Here is a 26,639-nt window from a genome sequence, read left to right as displayed (position 1 = left end):
GCATGTGGTGACAGAGATCCTTGTTTGTTTGCTTCTCCCCTTAGGCCAGGTAAGAGGTATTGTAACGATAGCATCGACAGTAATAATATATGTGATGTTGATGAGAATATAGGTTACAAAATAGGGTAACAATGATGTTCAAAATGTTAGTAATGTTGGTTGTATTGAGAATATTGTAAAAGGAAATGGAGTGAGATTACCTGAAGAGAAGTCCACATCCAAAGGTACTGAATTGTATGACCCTTTTATGGGAGATGGTTGGTTACACCTCCCTTGTGTTGAAAAAGGAAAGTAAGGTGGTTAAGAGATACCGGAGCGGTACAGTCTGTAATGATAAAAAATATGTATGACCAGTGGAAGGATACTGGAGAGTATGTACTTCTGCGTGGGTTTGGACCTGAGTTTTCAGCTCCATTAGTAGAAGTAAGGTTAGAAACTCCATTAATTTCGGGATATGTTAAAATTGCTTTGGTGAGAGAAATCCCAGTGTCAGGAGTAGAGTTAATTCTTGGAAATGATGTATGTGGAGACAAAGTTTTTGGTAGCAGTAATCCAATTTTGACAGAAAAACCCTTTAATTCTTCATTTATTACAGAGTTGTTTTTTAAATGTACATTTCCAAACTTATTTCCTGCTTGTGCAGTTACTACAAGAAGTAAGAGTGCCGAAGGAAAGGTAAATGATGACGACGGTTTGGATTTACAAAACTTGTTTAAAGATAGTCCGGAAACACTACAAGTAAGTAAAGTCAGTACTCCTTTGCGAATGCTGAAAGTTAATAAGGAAGAATTTGTTAAATCTCAAATTGAAGATGATAATTTGAAGGTAATAAGAGATAATGCCCTTGTTGATATAAATGATATCGAGAAGGAAGGCAAGTGTTACTTTTTAAAGGATGGAATCCTAATGAGGAAGTTCAAGAGTAGAAATGTTAATGATGTTGTAGAACAAGTGGTCATTCCAAGTAGTTATAGGAATTTTGTTCTAGGTATTGCTCATGACTGTAGTTATTCTGGTCATTTAGGTATAAACAAAACTTATGAGAAATTATTAAGGTATTTTTTTTGGCCTAAGATGCGGAAAGATTGTAGTGAATATTGTAAAAATTGTGATTTATGTCAAAAAGTAGGTAAAGCTCAACATGACCCTAAGGTGATGCCATTGCAACCCATTGAAGTTCCAGGAGAACCCTTTGAGAAACTGGTTTTGGATTGTGTAGGACCTCTGCCTAGGTCTAGCAAAGGTAACGAGTATTTGCTGACAATTATGTGTAGTGCTACCAGATTTCCAGAGGCTATTCCTTTAAGAACAGTGAGTGCTGATAAGATAATTGAAGCGCTTAACAAGTTCTTCTCGCTGGTAGGTTTGCCAAAAGAAGTTCAAACCGACCAAGGAAGCCAACTTTACGTCTAGAAAGTTTACCTCATTTTTAGCCTGTCAGAATATTAAGCATTGTTTATCGTCTCCTTATCACCCACAGAGCCAAGGAGTGGTCGAACGATTTCATCGAACCTTCAAAACCATGCTTCGCACGTACTGTTGTGAAAATGAAAAGGAATGGGATGTCTACATACCAATGTTGCTATTTGCCGTTCGTGATAGCGTACATTCATCGTTGGGGTTATTCTCCTTTTCAGTTAGTATATGTCCATCAGGTAAGGTCACCCATGGAGGTGATAAAGAATCAGTTGATTTCAGATGAGAAGGATTCTAGCACGTTACAAGAAATGAAGGGAAAAAATAAAGAAAATATGGAAAGTAGCACATGAGAATTCTTAAAGTAGTACAAGAAGAGATGAAAAGAAATTACGACAAAAAGGCTGCAAAACGTGAACTCGACATAGGAGATAAGGTTCTAGTGTATCTCCCTACAGCTGGTAAAGTTTTTAACCAGAAGTATATAGGACCTTGCACGGCGAAGGAAAAAGTAAGTGATGTTAATTATCGAATTCAGTTTCCTACAGGACGGAGGAAAGTTAAAACTTTCCATATTAACAAGTTAAAGAAGTATAACGAATCCAGTGGAGTGTTGTCAATTGAAAAAAGAGGATGATGAAAAAGACGTTGAAGAAGAAATTGAAATTAGATTAAAAAAATACAGATTATTTGAGTGATGATGAAAAATTTAGGAAGTTATGTATTCATTTTTTATCTGATGAACAGCAGCATGATTTTAAAGTGCTAATTCAAAACTTTTCAGATCTATTTTCAGACCATCCTAAAAGGATAAAAGGAGTACAACATAAAATCAGGTTGAGAGAAGAGACTCCAATAAGTCAGCGTCCATACAGAATGTCGCCGAGGCAACAACAACAGTTAAAGACCAAAGTTGCTTATTTACTGAAACACGGACTAGCAGAGGAAAGCCATAGTGAATGGGCTAGCCCATGCATTCTAGTCGACAAACCTGACGGAAGTGCAAGAATGTGTACAGACTATCGAAAGGTAAATAATGTAACTATAAAAGATTCATATCCTATGCCCAGAGTAGAAGATATAATTGATAATGTAGCAAAGTTTTCCTTTTTTAAGTAAAATTGATTTATTGAAAGGATACTATCAAATTGAGTTAGACAAAAACAGCAGGGATATTGCTGCATTTGTTACACCCCATGGACTTTATAATTATAAGGTAATGCCATTTGGTTTATGTAATGCACCTCTGACATTTCAACGTCAGATGAATTATATCTTGAAGGATTTCGAAGGTGTATTTGTTTATTTAGATGACATTATTATTGTTGGAGAAACCTGGGAAGATCACATTAAAAAGTATATGATGTTTTTAAGAGGTTATTAGAATTTAATGTTACGATAAACCTTGCCAAATGTGAATTTGGAAAAACTACTGTTCAATATTTAGGACATGAAATAGGAAGTGGCCAAGTGAAACCTGTTGATTGTCATATTGAGGTCATAAAGAATTGACCCTCCCTCATCTAAACGTGGAGTGATGAAATTTTGGGAACAGTGGGGTATTACAGGAAATTTTGTAAGAACTTTTCAGATGTAGCCTACCCATTAACAGAGTTGCTGAAAAAGGATGTGAAGTTTGTGTGGTCAAAGGAATGGGACGATGCCTTTAATAAACTTAAGCTCATGTTAATGTCTAAGCCAGTACTGAAATCCCCAGACTTTAATCTACCATTCAAGTTACAGGTAGACTCCAGTGAAGTAGGAGCTGGCAGTGTATTATTACAGGAACATAATGGTGTTTTACACCCTGTATCTTACTTTTCAAAGAAATATAATTGCCACCAGTTAAATTACAGTACTGTTGAAAAAGAAGCTTTAAGTTTAATTTTGAGTTTAATGCACTTTGAGATATACTTGTTTAACAGTAACTTTGAAATAGACGTATATACTGATAATAACCCTTTAACCTTTATTAATAAATGTAAGCACAACAATAAGAAAATTTTAAGATGGTCTTTATTTTTGCAACCATTCAAACTAAATATTCACCATATAGCAGGCAAAGAAAATGTCATTGCAGATTCTCTCTCTAGATCTGTTGATTATTTAAAGGAAAGTGCTTGTTACCAACGACGTGGCAGTCTCCGACAGTTGCTAAATGGAATTAGCTAATGTTTAAGACTGTAAGAGTGAAAATTCAGAATGGACTGAGGAGAGAGCCGCTGAGTTAAAAGGGGGGAATGTAAAGGAATATTGATTTATTGAATGTAAAATTGCAGAAAAGGTTGAAAATTTATATTTGCATAGAAAAAAAGTGTGTACACTAGACAACAGATGGCAGTAGCGCTTGGCGTAGGCGGTAGTCGCCAAGGATAATGTACCGAAACAATGATATTTGGTCCATGGATGTCTAGCGTGAGTCTGGTATATAAAGGCCCAAAACGACGATTTCGTTGGAGCTGAAACAAACAAGTGATTATAATAGTGTATCAAGTTTTGAGGAATATATGGTAATGTACTGTTTATCCATTTGGACGTTTTCTTGTGTGATGTAACGTTGGTTGCCACTAACTTTTTGATGTTACAGTGAATTATATGTTGTGTTGATGTAAAGCTTTGTGACTTGGGTATTATACTGTAAAATGCAGTGATTAGTAGTCTTGATGAAGTGCTGTGTAGCGAGTCTTTGCTTTTGTGTAAAGCGTCCGTAATTTGTTTAATGTTCTGTTTGTGACTTTTAATTTCCTTACTAGTTGTTATTAAAGTACATTTTAAGTTTTTATAGTGAGTTGTCACTGTTTCCTGATATAGTTCTCCTCGTAAATCCTTACCATAGAGAGAGATTTTTTTTTTTTATGTTACAATATGTATATATATATATATATATATATATATATATATATATATATATATATATATATCTTTATGTGAAAAGAAATTAAAACGTAAAAGACAAAAACTGCAAAGAAGTTATGACTTGGACCGTCGACGGATGATCTCTTGCAATCCAATGTTTTCAGTTGTACTCTAAGAGATTTCACATTCACAATTCGACCCCTGGTCGCCTTTCGCTGCCGAACCAGATTCCCTTAACAGCAGCAGCACCAACATTAAGCAAATGTGCCAAGCTGTGTAATTTCTCAGCTCCAGAGGTCTTTCATTTATTTGTTATTTTAACTTTTTTTCAAATAACTGTCATTCTTCTTTGAATAATTTGATAAACGTTGTTTTAAAATAACTGATAACTACTTTGAATAATAAGAAGTTAAACATCATTTTCCTTATAAACCAAATATGCTCACGATGCAATTAAGCCAACTTGGAAAATGTAGTAGATACCACGCGATCAGTCTTCTACTTTGATATCTTAAAACAAAAAGGAAGCCAAGTTTATACAGTGAGACAGAATTCTCGGCATTTTCGTGCTGTCAGACTAAGCTGTTCCTTATAGCCAGCACGGACTCTTAGCAAACTACGATCTCTATCTCTCTCTCTCTCTCTCTCTCATCTCTCTCTCTCATCCAGCAAGGTACATCCAACATGCTTCAGCGTAGATCTTCGCGGTACGCGGGACAACTACTGCCGTAGTGGCTGACGAAGGTACTACACAGTTGCTTCGGTGCAATCATTGGCAAGGGCTAGATCATGGGTCTAATACGACCCCAACGGCGGCGATGTTGGCGCCCCTGGGGGAGAGCTGAGGGGGGGGGGGGGAATGCTCACACAATGGGTTGGTACTACTGACTTTTGGCCAGTGTCGCGGCTTCTTGACATTGCGTCGTTCAGGCGCAAAAATTTATTTCCATATCATTTTTTTTAAAGTTTATTCTCCTTAAATTCAGGTACTTTTAAGCTGAATTCCCTGCGGGAGTTGGCACCCCTGTGGCTGAGATATACACTAAACGGTTGTCAAACTCAAAATCCCCCAACCCATGTCCCCTCCCCCTCCCCCCCAAGAATGTCATGGATACGAAACTTTTCGAAATAAGATAACAGACAAAAGGAAGAAATGGTGAGTTCCCCGTCGTCTCCATCATTGCATCTCGTGACAGCTAAGATATGTGTGATATTCACGTCACAATAATCTCTCACGACACCCAACGCCCACCATCCCTACTGATTCCCGCCTCTCTCTTTCTCTCTCTCTCTCTCTCTCTTCTTCTTCTTCGTCCGTCTGTGATCTCTTGGCATGGGCGAACTCATCTCAAACTTTTTCGCAAGTGCCTCAGAAGAGTGGATATAGGTACGTACATACGTACGAACGCTTAAATTCTACGTGATATCGGAGCCGTTTCAAGGACAACTACTACTATTCTTCTATAACAAAAAGACGGGTCTCTTGAGGAGCCGTTTCAAAGGCTGGGTCCTTAAAATTACTACTACTAATTACTTCTACTACTACCGACGTCTCGTAAATTCTCGTAGTTATTCCAGACGTTTTATCAACTGTCATCACATTTAAATTCAGAAACGTTCCGTGGCGGAAAAATATTGCTTGTTTACGTGCGAGGAAACGTAGCCACGGAACTTGCAGATAACTAAATGTTGACACAAAATAAATAAATAAAAAAGTACAAAATAATATTACATTAGTTTTTATATATCTCTACAACAACACTGACGAAACACAAAATGGTACTTAAGAGAACTGTAGTAGATTATAGCGGACAAATATAGGAGGTAGTTGTGGGTTTGGGGTTGGGGGGTCTACATGTGGAGCCAAACGAGGACCAATGGGAGGTCCTCCCAAAATGAAATAGTGACGAAATCCCTGTAAATACCCCAATGCCGCGAATGTAGTTTATCACATGCCCTGTTTAAGATCAAATAAAACACAGCAGCAGGAATTAAATCAAATTTAATTCCTTTGTGTTAAACAATTATATATATAATATTATTATATTATTATATATTATATAATATATATATATATCTATATATATATATAATCATATATACGTATATTACAATGAGATTACTTTCATAGCCAGTTATAGTTTTCGAAAACGTTTAGGCAAAGGGACAGTATATAATAATAATAATAATAATAATATGCTGGAAGTAAACCCTATTTTAAACATGTTTTATTAAAAGTGTTTGCTGCCTCAGCTGCGGCAGCAATCACTTTTATAAATAATAATATAATAATAATAATAATAATAATAATAATAATAATAATAAGGGCAAAGTTACAAGGACTGAAGGGATAAAGCTACCAGATAGGAGCAACATCAAACACATAGATGAGACGGGATACAAATACCTGGAAATGATGAAAGGTGGGATATAAAACACAAATGGATGAAGGACACGATCAGGAAAGAATATATGCAGAGACTCAAGGCGATACTCAAGTCAAAACTCAACGCCGGAAATATGATAAAAGTCATAAACACATGGGCAGTGCCAGTAATCAGATACAGCGCAGGAGTAATGGAATGGACGAAGGCAGAACTCCGCAACATAGACAAATCAATACACAGACAATACATGAGACAGACTAAAGAATTAGCCAGCGATGACATGTGGCAATGGCTACAGAGGGGAGAGCTAAAGAAGGAAACTGAAGGAATGATAACAGCGGCACAAGACCAGGCCCTAAGAACCAGATATGTTCAAAAAACGATAGATGGAAATAACATCTCTCCCACATGTAGGAAGTGCAATACGAAAAATGAGACCTTAAACCACATAGCAAGTGAATGTCCGTCACTTGCACAGAACCAGTACAAAAAGAGGCATGATTCAGTGGCAAAAGCCCTCCACAAGAGCCTGTGCAAAAACACCAGCTACCTTACAGTAATAAGCGGTACGAGCACCAACCTAAATGAGTGATAAAAAACGATCAGGCAAAGATCCTCTGGGACTATGGTATCAGAACAGATAGGGTGATACGTGCAAATAGACCAGACGTGACGTTGGTTGACAAAATGAAGAAGAAAGTATCACTCATTGATGTCGCAATACCGTGGGACACCAGAGTTGAAGAGAAAGAAAGGGAAAAATGGATAAGTATCAAGATCTGGAAAAAAATAAGAAGGATATGGGATATGCCAGTGGAAATTGTACCTATAATCATAGGAGCACTAGGCACGATCCCAAGATCCCTGAAAAGGAATCTAGAAAAACTAGAGGCTGAAGTAGCTCCAGGACTCATGCGGAAGAGTGTGATCTTAGAAACGGCACACATAGTAAGAAAAGTGATGGACTCCTAAGGAGGCAGGATGCAACCCGGAACCCCTCACTATAAATAGATACCACCCAGTCGAATTGGAGGACTGTGATAGAGCAAAAAAATAAATAAATAAATAAAAAAAAATAATATTTTTCACATCTGCCCAACACACTAACCTGAGGAATAGAAAAAAATATACAATTGAGGCAAAGTGCTGGGACCTGCAAGGTCATTTAGTGCTGAAAGGAAAATTGAGAGTAAAAACGCTAAGAAGAAAAACTTGGTACCCTTTTCTAGCCCAGAATCGGTCATGGCTAACGCTAACGTTAAATAAATATGAAAACTACTGAGGCTAGAGGGCTGCAATTTGGTATGTTTGATGATTGGAGGGTGGGCGATCAACATACCAATTTGCAGCCCTCCATAGTCTCAAGAGTTTTTAAGACCTGAGGGTGGACAGAAAAAGTGCGGACGGACAGACAAATAACCATCTCGATAGTTTTATTTTATTTACAAGATCACAACAAAAATTCTCAAAATATCCGTTGCTTGATATTATACGTCTTGTTAAAGGTTCCACAAATTTAAAAAAATAAATGAATAAATTAAATACAAAATCTTGAAACATGAGCAAAACACAAATAAGAGACAACCAAATAGCTTTCGTAAACTGAGAGAGAGTATATGATCAATTTAAAAATAACATTTCAATCCAATGTATTCATTTCTCGTGACACGCCCGTTCCAAACGTAGGCCCTCTCCTAATTCGTCAAATCCAACCAGTGGAGTGGATGGAAAAGCTCTCTCTCTCTCTCTCTCTGCCTTTATCTTCGACCGTAGCTCTTAATTACCATAAAGTTGAAGATTGAATCTCTGGGGGCTTCCCGTCTCACGCCCCTTACCCCTCCCCAACCCCCAACAGCCCACCATACGTTTGATATCTCTACATGTCACAGCTGTCAGAAATATATACCCAAACCCACCCCCCTCCCCTCCCCCCACGCCACCCCTACCCACGCCCCCGACATGGGCGCCAGGAGAGAGTTGGGTGAAATCATGAGGATCATTGGAGAAAGGTCTATATTATATTATATTATATTAATATAGTATATTATATATATATATATATATATCTAATTATATATTATATAATTATATAATATATAGCGCTAAATTATGACTTCCAGAAGTAGGGGTCTCCTTCCCCAAACCCAACCTATACCCCCTACCCGCCCCACCCCTCACAGCCCAGTACCTACAACTCATTCCAATATTCCTCTCTCCCGTCTCTGGTTCCTCTCGTTCATTTCCTCGTCATATATTTCGGCGTAAATCGTCTCCAGACCCTCTTCAGTTCTTTCATATCATCATCATCACCATCATTATTACTATATCACTTGACAGCCGTCACTGGTGGTGAGCCCACGCACCGCTAGAGGAAACAGTTCAGGGCAATTATTTCTAAATTCGTGATGCTTTCCCGCCTAGACTTCTATATGTGTGTATTATATATATATATATATATATATATATATATATATTATGCATATACATATATATACATACATATATATATATATATATATATAAATCTATATATATATATATATATAATATATATATATATATATATATATAAATCTATATATATATATATATATATATATACATATATACTATATATATCGCTATCATATTCAAATATATTTTTCATTTCATTCCAAATAAAAATCTGATTAGATATTTGCACAAAAACGTAATAGAAGAACAAATACATAATAAATAATAATAGAAATAATATAGAATATATTTGACACATTGAAAATTGGAGAGAGAGAGAGAGAGAGAGAGAGAGTCACGACCACTCAGGTAACCTTGGAAGCAATTCAAAACTTCAGCTGATGCCAATGTACCCCACTGAGAGAGAGAGAGAGAGAGAGAGAAAATGAAACTTGTGTTTGAAGATTAACCATGGTATGAGATACACAATGTCTTTTTATATATCATTTAATCTTGTACGCATCAGACAAGAAGAGAGAGAGAGAGAGAGAGAAGTTAAACTCTTGTACTAAAATTGATCGTGGCACAAGTTTGAAATTCCATTCATTTTCGTCCAGTCTACTTTTGTTTGTATAAATTTGTAGAGAGAGAGAGAGTCGAAATCTGGTCAGCAATGACAGCAAGCGAGGTGCCGTTACAGAGGCCTGGTCTTCGTCACGCTCTAAATCTAAGCCAGCTGAGGAAATAATTGGAAAATTCCTCAGTACGAAAGGGACATAATTATATACAGTGAGCTCTCTCTCTCTCTCTCTCTCGAAGAGAATCCTCTCTCTCTCTCTCTCTCTCTCTCTCTCTCTTGGTTTGGTGTGACAAAAGCTATGGATTGTCGAGTGTCTCAAATGCGTATCTATAACTAAAGAGCATTTTGCACTCTACAATAAAGCTTACAAAAAAAAAACACATATCTGCAATTTGTCACATACATATCACAAACAAGTTGAAAACAAATCACCGATGTAAGTGGAGGACAAATCTTCAACAAACGCTGCAAAATCATACGAAGAAGCATTGTCCGGCTAGGCCTAGTAGGAAGACTTTAGCCTTGTGTTCAACCTGTTTGTGATGTGTGCATGATAATTTGTCAACTCTGTTAACCTGAGCAGTAAAGAGAGAGAGAGAGAGAGAGAGAGAGAGAGAGAGAGAGAGAGAGAGAAATCAACAGTCGTCCTGGAAAAAAGTTGCCCTCGATGAGGAACCACAACCCACCGGGATGAACACTCTCTCTCTCTCTCTCTCTCACTTTAGTTCACAGAGAGAGAGAGAGAGAGATTCCCTTCGTTGAGAACCTCAGAAAGTATACACGTAGAAGTTAGGTACAGTAAGTTCCAAAACTGAAGCGACAATTTTCAGAGGATTTCGTTCGAAATTCACTAACTGGCAACTACAACTCTTAGCTGAAAAATTAATTTTTTTCTACAGTGAAAGCTCTATCAAGCAAAATAAAGCTAACATATGATGCACAAATATCAAATCTATGATATTTATAACAATCATAAGAAAAAAATACTGTAAAAGTTATTATTACTTTAAAGTAAAGTAATTACTTCAAACTATAGAAACGAAACAATTTGAAATTCTCGTTCAACACAGGATTACCAACGTTACCAATGTATATTTCTATGAATGTGGAAAAAACATTTAATATCATAGTTATTATCAATTATTTTAGCGAAGATGCATAAAACCATGCAAGTATCAATAGAATGTAAAAGGAAAATCTCTGCGACATTAAACATAATCAACCATGAATGCACCTAGATTCAACAGAGAAGTTGGGTGTGGTTGGTAGGTCTGATTTTATCATCTGTACTCTGTTTTTTTTCATCTGTCCATCCGCCTGTGGTATTTTTGTATGGTAACACTGCGTCCCGGGCTTTAGATAGTTACGCTATGTGTAAGTTTTAGGTAAATAAAAGGATATCTGGGTGTACATTTGCAACTGAAAAGTGTTTTAATATTTTACTGTATGCGAATTACACTGTTAATATTCGAAATAGGCTATTATTATAATCGTTGAATGCAAGCTCAATGTAACTATCTAAAGGCCGGGCCGCAGTGTTACCATACAAAAACACCACAGGCGGATGGACAGATGAAAAAAAACAGAGTATAGGTCCGAGCGTAAAATACCATCTTCGAGAAAGGCTCTAACTGCTGCTGCTACCTTCAGGTGACTAGGCCTAGTTCCGGGCATAGCAATGCTTACAGTGCAGGGCCGCTGTCTGTTATTTAAGGAAAAGTAGAACCATTAGGACCGACACCAGGACCTGTCCTTCCACCAAGGAAACAGACTCGCTAAATAAAAAATAAGAAAGACGGTCGCAAGCAACCAGAACATCCTAAATTCACCACCTGGTTAAGTTGGGAGACAATAGACCCCAACAACCCCGCCTCACCCTCTACCTCTACCTATACCCTCAAACCTAACTCCACCTTTTTCACTTCAACCTTTTACCTCAAATCTTCTTATCATTCCAACCATGAAATTTAAGACTGGATGTGCGTAAGTGGGCGTATCATAAGGGAGTGATATCACCCAAATTCATATTTCCACGGGCAACCAGTAATCAGTTCGATCCAGTCAAACATTATTGTATAACATAAATTTATGATTTTTTGCGTATATATATATATATATATATATACACACACACACACACACACACACATATATATATATATATATATATATATATATATATATATATATATATATATATATATATATATATATAGAAGCACCCGAGCATGACCAATAAGCCTAGTGCTCGATTCTTGGTTATTCCTGACTAGATAAAAAGGTCCTGAGAGAGAGAGAGAGAGAGAGAGAGCATAACAGGAGATACTCGAATTAAAATAATGCTCGCCAAGCATATTCACACACCGGATCGCATGGACAAAAATAGTCTCACTTATGCACTGAAAAAAAAGGGTGGAAACCTACGAAAATAATTGTTTGATGCGACCCTGAACGCAATTCCACAAGCAAAGATTTGCACAATTGAGGAATTAGATGAAATTATTAACTAACAAACTGGAAAATATATTTCCTTAATTCTTGAATAGGCCTAACCATGTAGCCAATGCTAAACGCGCATATAACTTGGATTTCTTTTTTTTTTACACCAACTTGTGTCTTATTTATATATCATTTAATCAGATACTAAACTTCTTTGTGCTTTATCAAAAGAAATCATAATAACTTCCGATATAACACCATAAAAGTAGAAAGTTAATTTGCAAATCATATTAGGCCAATGCTTATGCACTCGGTTCCTGCTGCCACTCATTGGTGAACACTTGATATCACACATTGAGAGCCACAGATGTTTCTATGGGGAAATTCGTATTTTTTTTTTTTAATAAAAAAATTATTGAACAAACATTGATCATTCACTGGGGATATACTTTCTGTGCTTCTACAGTTAATCACTGATACGTATTGTTAGATAAAGAGGATGACAATAATTGGAGTGAAATATACTAACTGGCAACCCCACGAGTTTCTAAAGAAATACGATCAATTCTGAAATTTGTCGCTTCACTTCTGGAACTTACTGTACAATAGCGATATAGTAAAACGGCCCTCTAAGTTGCAGTTCCCTAGTCTTAAGAACTAGGTCTAAGATTTTCTTATCTTTTTCTTAATTGTTTTTCTCCTTGGTGAATGGCCATGTATACCTGACGAGCCTAAAAAGAGATACAGAAAAAAGTATTACAGCTCTAAGCAATGTCGGAAATGCGAAGGTAGAGAGAGAGAGAGAGAGAGAGAGAGAGAGAGAGAATAAAAAAAAACAAGATGAAATAGGTCATTACGGAGATGAGACGACTCTTGATGAACCATGGACAAATTCGGTTAAAAACTAACCTTTGCAGATCAGAGAGAGAGAGAGAGAGAGCCCTTGTTAATTGGTACCTACCAGTTCAGGTTAACAGTAACATAAATACCGATTTAATTAAGATGCTGCATAAATCTCATCAAAATTTTCATTATACTGGTCCTCTGGCGTCCCTGACCGCAAGTTCTTGTGACGCCAGGCAGGGAGGTCTTTCCCCTTCATCGCCTTTAACTGTCTGCCAGGTCTCTCGTTTCGTTTAATACTCCTTCAATCATTATTACTATTTGCTGAGGACATCGTCTACAAACCAACTCCCGCCAAAAGCAGATTTGGTCCTCAACCGTAACTTTATGGGACTAGAAGTTATCCCCCTCGGAGCACTGAAGCGTCTTGGATGGGACAGGACAGTGGGTGGAGTGGGTGGGGGTTGTGGGAGGGGGGAATCTCCAAGATTTTGGCTTCCCCCGCCCACTCCCTCCCATAGTCCTGTAATTATAAGCTATCTATGAAGTGCAGAATTAGCAAAAACTGTACGAAAATACATTTCTTCAAATGTCCTCCTTGGCTGAAATCCTGGTTACGTATGCAGGCTATTCAATATAATAAGTTACCATTAAAAGTCGTAAACATCTGCGGATATTCGAAAAGAAATATACTTAAGGAGAGAGAGAGAGAGAGAAGAGAGAGAGAGAGAGAGAGAGAGAGAGAGAGAGCGTTCATTTTCATCACGCAAATAGGCAAGTTCCCAGAACGCCAAAGAGTCCCAAAAACATGCTGAAGCCCTCCCCCCTCTACCTCGTCCCCTCCCTCCCCCGCCAAACCCCTGCAGCCCGGGCCACAAATTCCAAAACGGAAGGGAAAGGTCTGCAATATATTATATGGCAACAACTTATAACACCCTTAACTTGCATTGGTCAAAACATGGCGAGATTTTAAACATCCAATTACGTTAACCAAGAAGGCGTTTGGGACTAGGCCTACTAATCGCCTTAAGTAACGTATCTTTTTTCTAATTTATTCGATATAAAAATGGCCATAGCATAGAGTAAAGGGTCAAAACGTGGAGATTTTCAAACGGTTGTTTTTGTTTTAATATAAAGATGTCCATAATATGTCGGAAAGGCTAAAAATAATATTTTAAAAACGGTGACATTCCGAAATGTTCAAAGGCTGTGAGACGGCCATTAATCTTCGGAGAATGACGAAGATTTCTTTTTAACTTTTTCGCAATTTAATGGTGGAAATGGAGCATGAAAATGACTTTGCGATATACACAGAACATGGAAATGACTTCCGAGATATGATTGTGGAAAAGTAACAGTGACGGGTCAAAATTGGGGCCTTTTTTTTTTTTTTTTTTTTTTTTTTTTACGGCATTACACTCCACTTACCTGTTGCAGCGCTGGCCGAGGAAAAGCGAAGCGTTGGCGGAGACAATCACCATGTCTCACCTATCCTGATTATTTCACTGCATCTATTTCGGTAAACAGACTGGTGGATCCTTCTAACTCTCTCTCTCTCTCTCTTCCCTCCCTCTTTCTCTCTCTCTCTCTCTCTCTCCTCTCTCTCTCTTCTCTCTCTTTTTCCTCTCTCTCTCTCTCTCTCTCTCTCTCTCTCGTCCTCTCCAGCTCTCTCTCCGAATCGATCCGCTCTTCTCATCTCTCTCTCTCTCTCTCACTCGACACTACAGCACAACACTTCGATTCAACACTTTGATTTCTGGATTTTTCTCTTGGCACTTTTTAAAGAGTGATTTTTATTTTTCATATATATATATAAATTTTAAATGGAGGATCTTCTTAAAATCCAGTCCTTTTTTTTCTTTCAATTTTTCAAAGGGAATTCACATTAAAAAAAAAATGGACGAACGAACAAAAATCATTTCCTTCCAACTTAACTTTCTTTTTTTAAGTCTGGTTCCGAAAGACGCGAAGAACGCACCTGTATTTCACTACGTCCGCGCGCAAGCACAATGCCACCTTCTTCATCACCATAATCATCATATCATTATAATCATCACCATATCATTATCCTCATCATAACCTCGTGAGGAGAACTGTCATCATCCTCGACGCACCATAGACATTCGACATTTTCCGAGACATTTCGTTTCGATTTTTTTTTTTTTTCGAAGTTCGTTCTACTACTTCATCGGCATCACACCTCCACCATATTCTTCTTCATTTTTTTTTTTTTATCCTCCTGCAGCAGATACTACCGAGTCGACAACGACCTCCTCCCCGTCGTCAGATTCGACCTGTTACGAGCACCTTTTCAAGCCATCGCGATGATAATGACACCATGAGCGGCCCTTGATAGTGACCGACGGAAGAAGAAGAAGAAGAGGATTCGTCTCCCGTCCGGTCATAGAAGAAGAAGAAATAGAAGGAAGAATGTGTCCCCCAAGGGGACCTCCGCTTCCTCTCGTCTACTACACCCTAGGGGCGCCGCCCTTTGCCCGCCGCAGATTTCACTACCCCGCACCAGCAGGAAGAAGCCCACTAAACTAAACTTTCGAGTCAGGGTGGACCACTTGGTTGAATTCAGCCAACACGCACGTACTGGCACACTTCTTCTCTTCGGCCCAAAACTGTTTTTAGCATTGGATACTGACACTGGGTCCTCTATCCCCCCGGCCCCAGTACCCTCTTCTTCTTCCCCTGTCCCACCCCCCTACTCTTACGAGAACAAATGCTCTTTCGCCCCCGGTCCGGGGTAGACCTCTCTCTCTCTCTCTCAGTCTATATATATAATTTATATCTATTCATTCAAGGTTGATATAACACTGAATTCGGTCGTTTTTAATTATATTTATAATTAAAATGACCAAATTCAATCTAATAGATATACCAATCTTCATTAAGATATCTAAATTCATAAAAATGCTCGAATCTAAACCCTAAAAGAACAAGATATCGGTGAGAATTTTAAATTCAACCCGTCTCTGTTTTTAAGATATTATAAAGGCTCCCAAGCAAATATCATATTTTCCTCTTGACGAAATCTGGATATATTATTTTTTAATGTTAAACAGGTAGTAATATGCGAGCGTTTGAAAAGGGAATTTTAATCCTAGAACCTATTTTTCGGTTTTAATGAATCCTCGTACACTAGATGGTGGCACTTTAGCAATTCTCAAACAGGTGACAGTCTCATTGTACACTCTTCATTGGTTTCTCTGGCATTGCAATATACAACAGCAAATATTAATTACTGAGAAAAAAAACTAGTAGTAATGCCTACAGTGCATTCCGTGAGGTGCACTGACGGTAAGGCGACCAGATTTCCGAGATAAAATCCGTGGACATCGGTTCAGAGGCATAAAAATCTCCAGGACATGACTGGGTGTTTTTGTCATTGAAAAACCCAAAACGGGAACACTGCCCTTACCATTCATAAAGCAGCATTGAAACGTTTATCTCACCCTACTTATCCTAAATCGCAAAGTATAAAAAATTCTAATTAATTTCGTCTCCCAGCAACCAACATTTAGATACTACCGGTATATTGGGTCTATATATGCTGTCTGTCAGTACTGGTACCACAGCATTTCTGTAACCATAAATTTGCAACAGAAATGTCATAGCCTAGAAGAAAAATGCTGTAGAATTGCCTAGAATACCTAATCTGATAAAAAATAAGCACTAGATTCCCTTCCCAATATAAACTTTAGTAATAGGCCTTATACCATGTAGGCTGATTACTCTTTCAAGAGGGATAGGCCTATGTTAGGTTGTTGATGTTTTTAGTTTAGTTCCCTATATTTGATTAGAGCTTAAGACACTGATGCGAAAATTGTAGTCGTTCTGCCAAACTTAAGACAAATTTACCTGTCTGAGTGTTGTCACTCAACATTTTTCAATAATACCAAATCGGACCACAGAAAAGTACCAAATTGCGTCAACCCCAGCTTCCCCTCTTCTCTTGTTTCAGATGTTTCTGAGCTGTAGACTCGAGACGTTTTCGTAGATGTCACTTTCTTTACTAAATCAGGAGAATGTTGCCAATTTTTACAATTTATATCTTAAAGCAGATCCTTGCTGTGAAGGAGACCATTTAATGTTTGTGTCTGAAGCCTCAAGGTCTATGTTTTGTTTTGATGTTGCTCACCATATAGAAGACATTCTCTCTGTTGCAGCTGAAGAATGAGGCAAGGACAGCAAGTTCATCGTGAGATTTGATATAGGTGGGAATCTTAATTCATCACCAAGCTTCTCTGTTGATACCACATACTACCAAAATTTTTCAGGTTCCAAACATGATTCCCTCGAAGATGGGATTTCAAAGTGTAAGCTCTCTCTCTCTCTCTATTCTTTATTTACTTTTTCACAATCCTTCTCCTTAATTATATTTGGGAATCGTTTGACCAAAGTAACATAAAAGTTCAAGGTTTTCACCTGAAATTCGTGTAGGTCACCACCCTTTGAGATAATGTAAGATTCCAAGTCAATGCTCTCAGTTCTTGCACCTCGATATATGTACTCTAACTCAGATAGTTTGATGGATCATTAGTGTATATTTTACTTAGATCTTAATCTTGTTTGTTTGTTTGGTGTTTCTACGTTGCATGGAACCAGTGGTTATTCAGCAACGGAACCAACGGCTGGCTATACGTGAGACTTCCGAACCACGTCGAGAGTGAACTTTTATCACCGAATCTTTATCTTGTACAGAAGCTTTTTTCAGGAAATTATTAAGAACATCCTTTACACTGCTATTGACAGAGCTACGAAGTTTATGAACTCTAAAAAGTTTCTGCCAGAAATTCAACATTTACTATATTTATGGCCGGTAAAATGGAAGCCAAAAAGCCCAAATACATTTTTGTGGCTGGATTTGGTAACTCTTGCAAGACTAATGAAACAATAGCCATACCATCACCTATAGTGGGTTTACTTTTCTAAGATCGCTGTGTGAAATTTTCATCTTATGGTAATCATATTAGCTTCATTGAGTCTATTGAAATAGTTTTCATTTCTTGAAATGTGGTTCTTTGTTTGCATCAAATATTTTGAATATATCTTATTTCATATGTTCTTCGTTAAAACCTCGGCTTCATTAATGAAAATGAAGATATGGCATACTTTTCCCCAGCGATGCCAGATCTGAGTCTAGGGGACCTACGATTTTTAAGAGGATTTAAAAGGTCACGGTCAATATCATTAAAGGATACTCGCACTCGATCACCCACTGTGATAAGTATGGACAGCTCAGCCCAAGTACTCCCGTAAACATTTTCACCCACCACCTGAGGCCAAGGAAATAGTCTATAATTTCCTGAAATACTTCATTTTATAAAAACATCATAAAGGTCCTGCAACTGATGTTTCGAAGGCTATCCAGAGAACATCTGAAGCAACAAAAGTGTCAGAAATGACTATTCGTAGACTAAACAAGGAAGCAAGAGAGACAGGAAATACAGTGGTATCTCCTGTGTTTCAAAAAAGAAAAGACAGTGAGTTCTATGACTGACTTGGATGATTTTGATAAAAGGAATTAGTGGTTGTCTTTTCTAAGGGCATAATAGATCGATTGACTTATGAATTTATGGCTCAAGTCCAAACACCGGAGCCAACAGGCCACTCAGCGCATCTATAATTATAGAAAGAGAAAGAATAGCTAAATAAAACCAGAAAAAAAAACAAAAAAAAAGTTAACAGGGAAAAAGCACTTCCGAACGAGAGTGAACTTCTATCACCAGATATACACAATCTCTGACCCCTCAATGGAACACACGAGAATCGAACTCTCGGCCACCCAGGTGGCAGGCCAAGACCAAACCGACCACGCCACTGAGGCACTTACTTTTGTAGTTTGGGAGAGGGGGTTATTAAAGCAGAATTCTACCAAGTCCCAAGAACAAGAAAAGAATATCTAGGGTCTTAGACTTATTTTTCTTAAATCTGTAAACTTGTTTACAACAGGAACATATGCAACTACATTCTGCAAATCTAATTTATCAATGAAGTTTCGTACTAGACCAAACCCCATTACGAGACTCCTAGAGGACCCAGAAGGGATGAAAGAACACGGCAAAGAACCTTAAGTAATGCCTACAGTGCACAGAATGAGCTACACACTTCACTATCCACCCTACAGGACATAATACAAGCTACTGGACGCTTGCAAAAACATGAGGAAAGTATAATTCTGCCACAAGTCTCCAGAAGTCTCCAATGATTAAATGAGCAATCCACAATGGGATAAAACCAAGCAAGAGACAGAGGTTCCCAACACACGAGGAATGTAATAAAAATGGATCCATTTCAGTCTTTTATTTAGGAAACTGCATTAGCATCATCTAAGTAGCCAAGATGGTGTATATACCATTAACCTATGCATTCATATATAAACCGTATTACTATACTGTAGCTATATTAAAGCATTCAATCATCTATTTCTTATAAAAATACCTCTCTATCAGAACATAATTTCTATCCAACATTTTTCCTTACATATTGAAGACGGGACACTTAATTGAATACTTGACAAATACTTAAAATATGTGAATTTCACCCAAGATGTCATATTTTCATTTACAGGATACTGTAATATCCCTTCTGGAACTACTTCAATTTTGCTAAATAAACACTATCTGTGTCAAAATAGCACACTACACACTTAGAATTATTACAGCACAGGTACTTGGGGAACTGAAAAATGCATTTGAGGATCTCACAATAAATGAGAAACACACATGCAATCAGAGTACTGTAACCGAAACAAAAGAATTTATATCCCAACAGATGGAAGATTACAAATTAACTTCCATGCCCTGCAACTTTGCAACCAACAAAATAACTTATTGCAGTTTGTTCCTTTCTGAATTCCCTTGCAAGAAACTTGTAAGTACTGCATTGAAATTTTACAATGAAAATAGTTCAACACTTTCCCCTTCTACATCTTTTAAGACGATACTGCAAAATGGTAAAAAGTTTGAAATAGAACTTTGGTAAACTGATCAGACATTAATTTTATAAAACCATGAAGATCTAAACATGTGTTGCAAAGTGAAAAAATTCAACTGCAATACATTGTTTTCTATGGCTATTCCTATTTTTAATCAATGCAATTATTGTGTATATTGTATATATATGTAATAAATATAGAAAAACTATTTATTTACTTTGGTCATTAGGTAAGTTAAAGTTACTTTTAAAGAAGACATACTCAGTCAAAAATAGGAGTAACAGGACACTGCTACAGGACTGACTGCCTGATAACTTTCTGACACAGTACTTTTACAATTATTCACATGTTCAATAAGTTTCTATTTATCCAGATTACTCAATATTCAGCATAATTCTTGAAAAAATAATATCAACTACCCAAAATCTATTGGACTTCAGACCCAGCATTCTTACACTTCAAAAATTTATTGCACAGGTAATGCAATCAACAGCAACAAAATGGCTACTGGTTCACAAACTTGACAAAAGAGAAAAAGTCAAAAGGTGCAGGAAAAACAAAACTCACAAGCCTTTATGAATGCAAGATTAGAAAAAGCACATAAACTTATTGCAGAACGTATGACCTCTTGAAAGAAGACATTACGAAAGAAATTTTCCACGTACATTTAAATCTGCTTTTGCAGAAGCTTAAAAATAGGTTCTCTGACAACTGCACAAGCCATCACAGCATTTGGAAGTCCGTACAAAACTTAGACAAATGTATAAAAAATAAATTTGGGTCCTTTAACAGGGAAACAAGTTGCACACCAAGCAACTACTTTAAATTTTTCAAAGTAGAGCAATAATGTTCCTTTCCCTGAAGTGTGTAAACACCAAATCCTGTTATGGAATCTAGTCTCCCAGGAAGATTTACTGGAATGTTGAGATGAATAACTTGTACCAGTCATCAACAAAAAATTTAATTTATATTTTGAAAACTAATGCATACAGAAGAGTAAATTTCGAGAGAACAAAGCATTCAAGGTCCTACAAATAGTAAGATTCCAAAATTTCACAAAGAAGGTTCTACAAATATTAAGATTCCAAAATTTCACAATCTTTTGTTTAGTGTGTAAAAAGTGTTACCATAATTCACAGGAATCTTCAATTGCAACTATTAATTGATGCATAATTAAGAGGGAAGGCATCTTTTAAGCCATACTTAAGTCATGACACCGGTAGCATGAACAAATTTCTTCAGGCATCAATAATAGAGACTAACGTAGCAGGTCCTAAAACTCCAAAAAAATTACCAGGTTAACATGATCACTTTCAGCAGATATGGCTTATCATTACTACATACAACATACTTCATTAAAGTATTAGGAAAACAAGCTTAAGGCACAAACTATCGAACTCAAATGTCAAACTATTGTTCGTACAAAAATTATTTCAAGGTGTCAAAACCCATGTGGATATTTTGTGGATATTTTAGAGACAAGCATTTGGGAGCATTTACACATTAGGAAAGCTACCAAGCCACTTTTGTAAGTTGGACTTTATCTCCAGTGATAAACAAATGTTATAAGTGACTGTAATATAAACATTATTATTATTTTTATAACAGGTAGTTTGACCAGATGACTGGATAGGTAGAAAATGATAAAGATTCTTACAAAAATCCCTTGCCTGATTTGATTCCATAACTTGACATTTGCCAACAGTGAGTTTGGAAATTTAATAGTTGATCTGTTGACCTGCATTTTCTACATAAAGATCTTTTTCCAAACCAAGACGATAAAATTCTTTGAATACATCTAATAAAGAATAGCAGTAGAGCTTTTGTTTGTATGGTGTTTTTACGTTGCATGGAACCAGTGGTTATTCAGCAACGGGACCAACGGCTTTACGTGACTTCCGAACCACGTCGAGAGTGAACTTCTATCACCAGAAATACACATCTCTCACTCCTCGATGGAATGCCCGAGAATCGAACCCGCGACCACCGAGGTGGGAAGCAAACACTGAAGCGCTGGTAAAGCTTTTAGTCACTTATTTCTGGAAAGAAAATTCTTCCATATTTTCTCTCTTAAAACTACTGCTCCGAAATCAATAATGATAGCTTATTGTGAGGATCAGATTTAACGTACTTTCTAACAGGCACCATTAATTACTGCAAGAGTTACGGTCATTCACTGCTCCTGGTTCTACTTCTCCTACTTGCAACAGTAGTCCAATACAGCAAAGCAATTACCTATAAAAAATGACTGTACCTCCATGCAATACAACCCTGAGCCCAGTTCATCAGTAATTGTACTTGAAGATTTTTGCAAAATTGAATACTGTTTCATTCCCACCCTGGATATTTTATTTATAACTTTACTGAAACATAATACTTCCATTATTCATAGAAAATACAGTATTGGATTCTTCTACTGTGGCGTTTCGATCGTGTATATGTATTTTCAAACCACCCTAAATCATCACTAGCAATGCTAGAAAACAATCCAGGAAAGTGTGATATGCTTTACGCCTCCCAAGTCAAAATGAGAACAATTACCGTCCTTTCAACAAGCAATGCTAGAAGACAAACAGGAATGTGTAATATTTGTTATACCACTCAAGTCAGAAGAGGAGCCAATTACTGTGCTTTCAAAAAAAAGTGTCATCATCAATACTTGCCAAATTGGGCTAATAGTAATGAAGAGTATTCCTAACTTTACAAGTGATTATCACCATACAATCTAAACAGGAGGAAGTCTCATAGACCTTAATATTCAATGACAAACAAAATCTTAAACATTTCATCAACTACAGAGTCAGTAGTACAACTTTAGTTGAAGCTAATTAATGTTGATACTTCAGCACTTCTGCAAAGTGACAGGGTAACACCAAAAACCTTGAGAGTTTGACCATAAGCGAACATAACAACCAATATCATCACAACACAATAATGATGAAGCTATAATGATAAAACCAACAAAAATGACGATAACTATCTTGAAGGAATTTCTTCCTAATCAAGAGTGGAATAGCCTGGTTCAAGCTTATATTTGAAGGATGAAAAAACTGAGAATGTAATAGGATGAAAAAACTGAGAACGTAATAGGATGAAAAAACTGAGAACGTAATAGTAAAATTTTATGATTAAAACTAAACTGAAAACGCACCAGGAACTAAACTCATTATTTTAAACAACCAAACCAAATAACGGTATTGAAAAAGTGTTGGTCCTCATACCTAAATATATGAACTCTAATGTCTACATCACTTACTTTCTTTTCCAAACAATCGACAACTGTAGCTACCATTCTTTGAGTCAACCTCTCCAGCTTTGCCTTAGACTATGAAAATCATGCATCACATTCATCGACCATCGACCGATGAATCTCTAAAAATCTTCACTTATCCTATTAAAGCTAAGTAGAATGGTCACCAAACTAAAACTGCTTCAACAACAAATTTCAGAGAGATGAACAAATCATCAAGTACAAAAGTTGCTACTGAAGTACAATGCTGATACCTATCGTTAGTCATGCTGCATTAGTAAGCGGAAAGTAACAAATAAAGCAGCAAATGGCTGACACACAAATATGTCCACACTGTGTTTGTGAGTCATTAAGCAACCATGTACAACCCATTACAGTAGTCTTGTTAAACTAAACTATCATTACGGATCACAAAAATACTCATGAACACAATTTCCTTGTTCTTGGAAGAAACAGCAAAGCAATATATGTAATAATAGTTACAAGAAAAAAGGATTTAATTACCTTCTTCAAATGTACAACAAATTTAGTTGACAACATTCCTCTTACCCCTAACAATCTCAGCTTTTCCTGTTACAAATTATAACAACTTGAAGGTATTTATATTTCCTAAAAGACTGACACTAGGTAGTTCCAAGGTATAAATCATAGCATAATCCAATTTCTACCTTTTGAGAACGATTGATTAGGTTTTAGTGTGTGTGTGTGTGTGTAAATTTTGTTATAATATTTTCCTTACTATTTTATCTGTGAAAATGAAAAATACAGGTGCAGTTTCAATGTGAAATTGACAAATTGAACGTTAGCTAATAGCACATAAAACATATTAAAAGTATGGACATAATGTAAGAGCATCTGCTTGGAAGCAACAGCTTTCAGTGAAAACAGGAGTCTTTGACCAATACATAAACATGGCGAAACTTATTTTTTTGGGGGTCAATTAACCCCACACAGCATGAAAGTCAGGTTAAAAAAAAAATAATAATAAATCCCCTCCACCCAACGATTCACTCCCAAGCACTTGTTATCAATCATAAAGATAGAGGGCCGCCAGAGCCGACCCAAGAGCAATGGCCGCTGTAGCCCAGGCCGAAGCATTGTTTGGCAAAATCTGAAAGCTGGGCGCAGCTGCATTTTCCTCAGCTTTCTTGGCCTCGTCAAATTCCTTCTTCTGTTCTTCGGGCAGATCGAAATACACTGAATCGTTGCCGACTGCATCCCGCAGACTCAGCAGGGCCTGGACATCAATTGTATCTGATGACGAGCTCCACACTGTGATGGTGCTATCTGGTATCTATAAACAACAATAAATTGATTTAATTCAGTGAGTACACAATCACTGCCTTGTGTTGCTAACCACTCCCTATTTTTTTTATTTGCCTTTCAAAAGTATACAATTTTCTCATGTTTAAATTCTTGAAGTTTAATTAAATAGGTGGAACTGTATAGCATTACTGCACTGAAATATGCAAGTGCTCTTTAGTTGGTTGAGGGGAGGGGGACTCTCAGTAAGTATGCAATTACGTATTCATACAGTTCCTGGCAATTTCTATTTTGGATGCTTGAAGATTAATATGTGCAAGAATTGAAATACAGTCTCCTACAGGTGGAAAATAATTTTTGAGTAGCTAAGAATTTATTACCATTGTAACCACATCGTGATATTTTCGGTATGTGATCTATGACCTAATGGTCTGTTTTTTGAGAAACCTCACCAAATATTGTAGTAAGAGTTGCCTATATACAGTGATATTTGTCTTATATATTTCACCTCAGTACAAATCCTCCACAAGTGATGTTAAGGTGTTTCTGAATACATATCAGTCTTAATCTAAAAATGAGAGCGAGAGAGAGAGAGAGATTAATGCAGGGCTAGCTTTGCTTGGGCAGCAATTCTGAAAAGCTAGAATAGCACTTTAACTGAAGGAGTATATCAAATATTTTAGGAACCACTCCCAATGAATGACAACAAACTGATTCAACGAAATGGAACACTAACAAACCTTACACAGAGTGATTTCATCGCTGTATACAACGCACAAAGTTCGCTTTCATGTCAATAATGGTAATGAATTAAAGGATATTCACTCAACATTTAACTCGCCCAATGAGAATTATGTGCCTCTTAGTTACTGAATCAACTGCCACTAAAGTACTTTCACTGCAGTGCACTTCACAAAATTACAAGGTCACATTCACAAGATAGCAATAGTGCACATGCAGTGGACCCCCCGTATTCGCGTTCTCCGGATTCGCGGATTTCTCTCGGGAACGTTTCCCTGCATTATTCGCGGAAAATTCGCGCATTCGCGGTATTTTTCTAAGAGAAATATCCACAAATTCCTGGTTTTTGTTATCAATTTCATCATAAAATGCACTTTTTGTGATAAAACTATTAAAAAAACCAAGTATGAAAATTTGTAGTGGTTTTTCTTAAGTTTTAACTAACAAAAATGACAATTTGTCGAAAATTGCATTTTTCCTAACTATACAAACCTGAGGTCCTTTAACAATAGGAAGGTAACTAGCGGCAGCTGGGACGGTCGTAAGCTTCGAACAAGGGGAGAACGGTAGTTAACTGCTTGTCCGATCGTGCGCGCGCCCGAGAGGTGAAGAATCACTTTTGCTTTAGGCCCATGCAAAAAGTTGCAGAGTGAGGGGTGGCATGAGGTGGGACTATATGTAAAGGACCTCAGGTTTGTATAGTTAGGAAAAATGCAATTTTCGACAAATTGTCATTTGTTCCGATACGTAATACAAACCCTTGGTCCTTTAACAATAGGAAGACTCACTTCTTGGTGGGAGGAATCTGAGTCTTTTTGGTGAACAGACTGGTGTTCGTCCAACCCTGGAGTGCCTCCCTGGTCGTAAGAGCAAGGGAGGGATCCAATCCTCTGTCCGATTGATCGGGGTGTGCACCGCAGGATCAATGGTCAGACCTCTGGGCCAAGTACTAAGAGAGAGGCAAGCGTATCTCTTCGTACCAGCAAGCAAGAACTTGTTCCTGTTTGCAAGAGACAATCATAAAATGATGGGTTTGTCTCAAATTGGCATCCACTTCCTCCCCCTTGTTGGAGGAAGTGGTGGATATTTACTCCTATCCCTACTGAAAGGGATAGGATGGTGCTCTGTTGAATAGCTCACCTGCATCTCGTCCTTACCCAGCAGGGTGACGACCGTGTCCCTCTACCCAGAGGTAGAGGCAAGAAAAAGATGGGAAGAGGAGCCAGTCACACTCTCATTCCTCATCCATTCTTACGGTCACACCAGGACTCGATGCTGTTCAGCCTGCGAGGGTCTGGGTTAACTACACAACGTGTTGAGCAACCACCACGGTTCCCAAGGAAAAAGATCCAAGGAACTGTGGGCAATATCCCGAAGGTAGAACCGGAGGTGCATGCGGTCCGGTTGGACCAGGCGCCTGCCTTCATTACCTGCGCCACGGAGAAGTTCTTGCGGAACGCGAGAGAATGATGAAGAGGCGTCCAC

The 26,639-nt window shown here is 37.4% G+C and overlaps 2 protein-coding genes across 3 annotated transcripts in view; both read right to left on the bottom strand.

Moving 5' to 3' along the window:
* LOC135199545 (glutamate-gated chloride channel-like) overlaps window positions 1–14,545 on the bottom strand; it is a 393,487-nt gene extending 378,942 nt beyond the window's left edge. Inside the window, exon 1 of the mRNA XM_064227700.1 lies at window positions 14,383–14,545. The gene's annotated coding sequence lies outside the window, so the exon portion shown is untranslated. The remainder of the gene's footprint in view (window positions 1–14,382) is intronic.
* Window positions 14,546–19,251: 4,706 nt separating this feature from the next.
* The window catches only part of LOC135199544 (protein FAM151B-like), a 61,898-nt gene continuing 54,510 nt past the window's right edge, over window positions 19,252–26,639 (bottom strand). For both annotated transcript variants that reach the window (XM_064227698.1, XM_064227697.1), the window contains exon 7: window positions 19,252–24,444. In XM_064227698.1, coding sequence (XP_064083768.1) covers window positions 24,178–24,444 — 267 coding nt within the window. In that variant the 3' untranslated portion in view covers window positions 19,252–24,177. The remainder of the gene's footprint in view (window positions 24,445–26,639) is intronic.

Source organism: Macrobrachium nipponense, chromosome 25, assembly GCF_015104395.2.
Source record: "Macrobrachium nipponense isolate FS-2020 chromosome 25, ASM1510439v2, whole genome shotgun sequence".
NCBI lineage: Eukaryota > Metazoa > Arthropoda > Malacostraca > Decapoda > Palaemonidae > Macrobrachium > Macrobrachium nipponense.
Note: the sequence above shows the minus strand (reverse complement) of the source record. Positions and strands in the feature narration are given on the sequence as shown.